Source organism: Octopus bimaculoides, chromosome 21, assembly GCF_001194135.2.
Source record: "Octopus bimaculoides isolate UCB-OBI-ISO-001 chromosome 21, ASM119413v2, whole genome shotgun sequence".
Taxonomy (NCBI): domain Eukaryota; kingdom Metazoa; phylum Mollusca; class Cephalopoda; order Octopoda; family Octopodidae; genus Octopus; species Octopus bimaculoides.
In genome coordinates, this window is record NC_069001.1 from 38,530,495 (window position 1) to 38,532,464 (window position 1,970).

The 1,970-nt window shown below is 42.3% G+C and overlaps 1 protein-coding gene across 2 annotated transcripts in view; it reads left to right on the forward strand.

The window, feature by feature from the left end:
* The first annotated feature begins 432 nt into the window (after window positions 1-432).
* The window catches only part of LOC106867641 (mitochondrial transcription rescue factor 1), a 17,896-nt gene continuing 16,358 nt past the window's right edge, over window positions 433-1,970 (forward strand). Inside the window, exon 1 of one of the 2 annotated variants that reach the window (XM_014912571.2) lies at window positions 433-858. In XM_014912571.2, coding sequence (XP_014768057.1) covers window positions 481-858 — 378 coding nt within the window. In that variant the 5' untranslated portion in view covers window positions 433-480. The remainder of the gene's footprint in view (window positions 859-1,970) is intronic. The other variant, XM_014912570.2, reaches the window with a different exon arrangement.

Genomic DNA, 1,970 nt, shown 5'->3' on the forward strand with positions numbered 1-1,970 from the left:
TGGTCCTATACTTTTGAGGGTAGGACTTTTTGTTTCAAGCCAAACACCCATCATCTTGTTTGAGCAAAAGAGGAAGATAAGGGTGGAGTGGATACCCTTCTTGTATTTTACAAAAACTGGAAGTGTGAAGGGAGCCTGATAGATCTGGTTGAAGGGGTCTCATCACACCTAAACAGGTGAGAAAACACACACACACATCCACAGTTGAGAATATAAATACAAACATATGTATGCATGCGTATTATGTATGTGTGTATGTATGTACGTATGTATGCATGTGTGTGTATGTATGTGTGTGTATGTATGTATGTATGAACTTAATTCAAATATTTAAATGAAAAACATATAAAAGCATTCTATAAAAATCAGTTGCCATACTTAATATTGTAGAAGAAACGTACTTTCAGGCAACACCGTATTCCCATTCCTTATAAGGGACATAACTTCACCTGACACCGTAACTCATAAATAACGTCGGACATGACACATGTTGTCCGCTCGGTTCGTGTCTCTCTTCTTCTTAAAAGGGACTTTGTCCCTCGACTCCGCCTCTACACACCGTTAACTGGGGTCCGGTGCCAAAGGACAGCGTCCACATCCTCATTTCGTCCAGTCTTGCCACTGACCACTCTTCACTTAACGACGACCACACAATCCTCGCACAACCCTGTTGCCGGTGGCGCTCTACCCACCTGCAAATTAAACCCACTTCGTACGTTTTACAATGGCCCAAATCAACCCTTCGGGTGTTGGTTTGGGCCTATGGCTCCGGGTGTCCTGCTCCGGGACTTGAACAGTCTGATTGTTATTCAACGACGACATAAGAGGAACTTTAAGAAAGGTCGAAGGAAGGAAACGGTAAGGTCACATTTGACATTGTTTATGTCTGACACAAACTCGTACGTTTATATTTGTGTGTATATAAACTCATCCACACGTAATCCCACATATCCTACACAACTGTATATTTGTATCAAACAGGGAGTTGGACACAAATATATAGATATGTGTAAGGTGGGGAACGGGATGTGTGTGTGTGTGTGTGTTGTCAAGTCGCCACCGACACGAAATTTACAATAAATCTATTCTCAGTTTCAAGATTCTTCAGAAGAACGGTCAGGTACAAAGACTAAAAACCTATTTTTATCCTCTCTATCCCATCCTCCGTTGTATTTGCGTTTGCACATCATAGATTCATCTGTTTCTACGATGTGCCAAGCGCGGCTTGGTAGTCGTAGGATCGACTAGTCACGACTCGCTGGCGCAGATGCGCGAGTGCGCGCACCAGGTCCCCTCTTCTTGAATAGGACCAGATTCTTATAAGTAAATATTCCGTTGTTATTCTTAAATTTGCTTTAAAATAATAACCTTAATATAATCCGCGCGCACATGTGTGAGTGTGCATCTAAACAGCGGCCTCTGCCAGTCTATACAGAAAACGTCATCTTATTTATCCTATGACTTGCCTCGAGTCTTGAAATTTGGGGCCCACAACTGGGATATTACATACATTCACTTTTATATATCTTGACCGACAGGTGTGCGCGCGTCTCACCCTCTTCGTACACACAGGGTGGCTCAGAAGTAACCGAGCCCTAATTATTGTTAAAGGTTACAAATAAATGGAACAGAAATGTTTTTTCACAAGGTTACAGCAGATGCTGAAAATATAAACCAAGATTTGCAAATACAGTTACGACATCGTTCAATGGTTGAATCTGTTGCTTTTTTGCACAACTCCGGCGTAATACCTTGCCATGTATTTATGATGTTTTCTTTCAGACCATTGAGTATTTTTGGTTTAGCGGCAAACACCTGGTTTTTGAGTACTCCCCAGAGAAAGAAGTCCGGAGGCCTTGCAGGCCATTCCACTGGTCCGCGGTGGCCAATCCATCTGCTCGGAAATGTTCATCAAGCAACATTCAATAAATTCAATAGGATTCGGTTACTTCTGGGCCACCCTGTATATA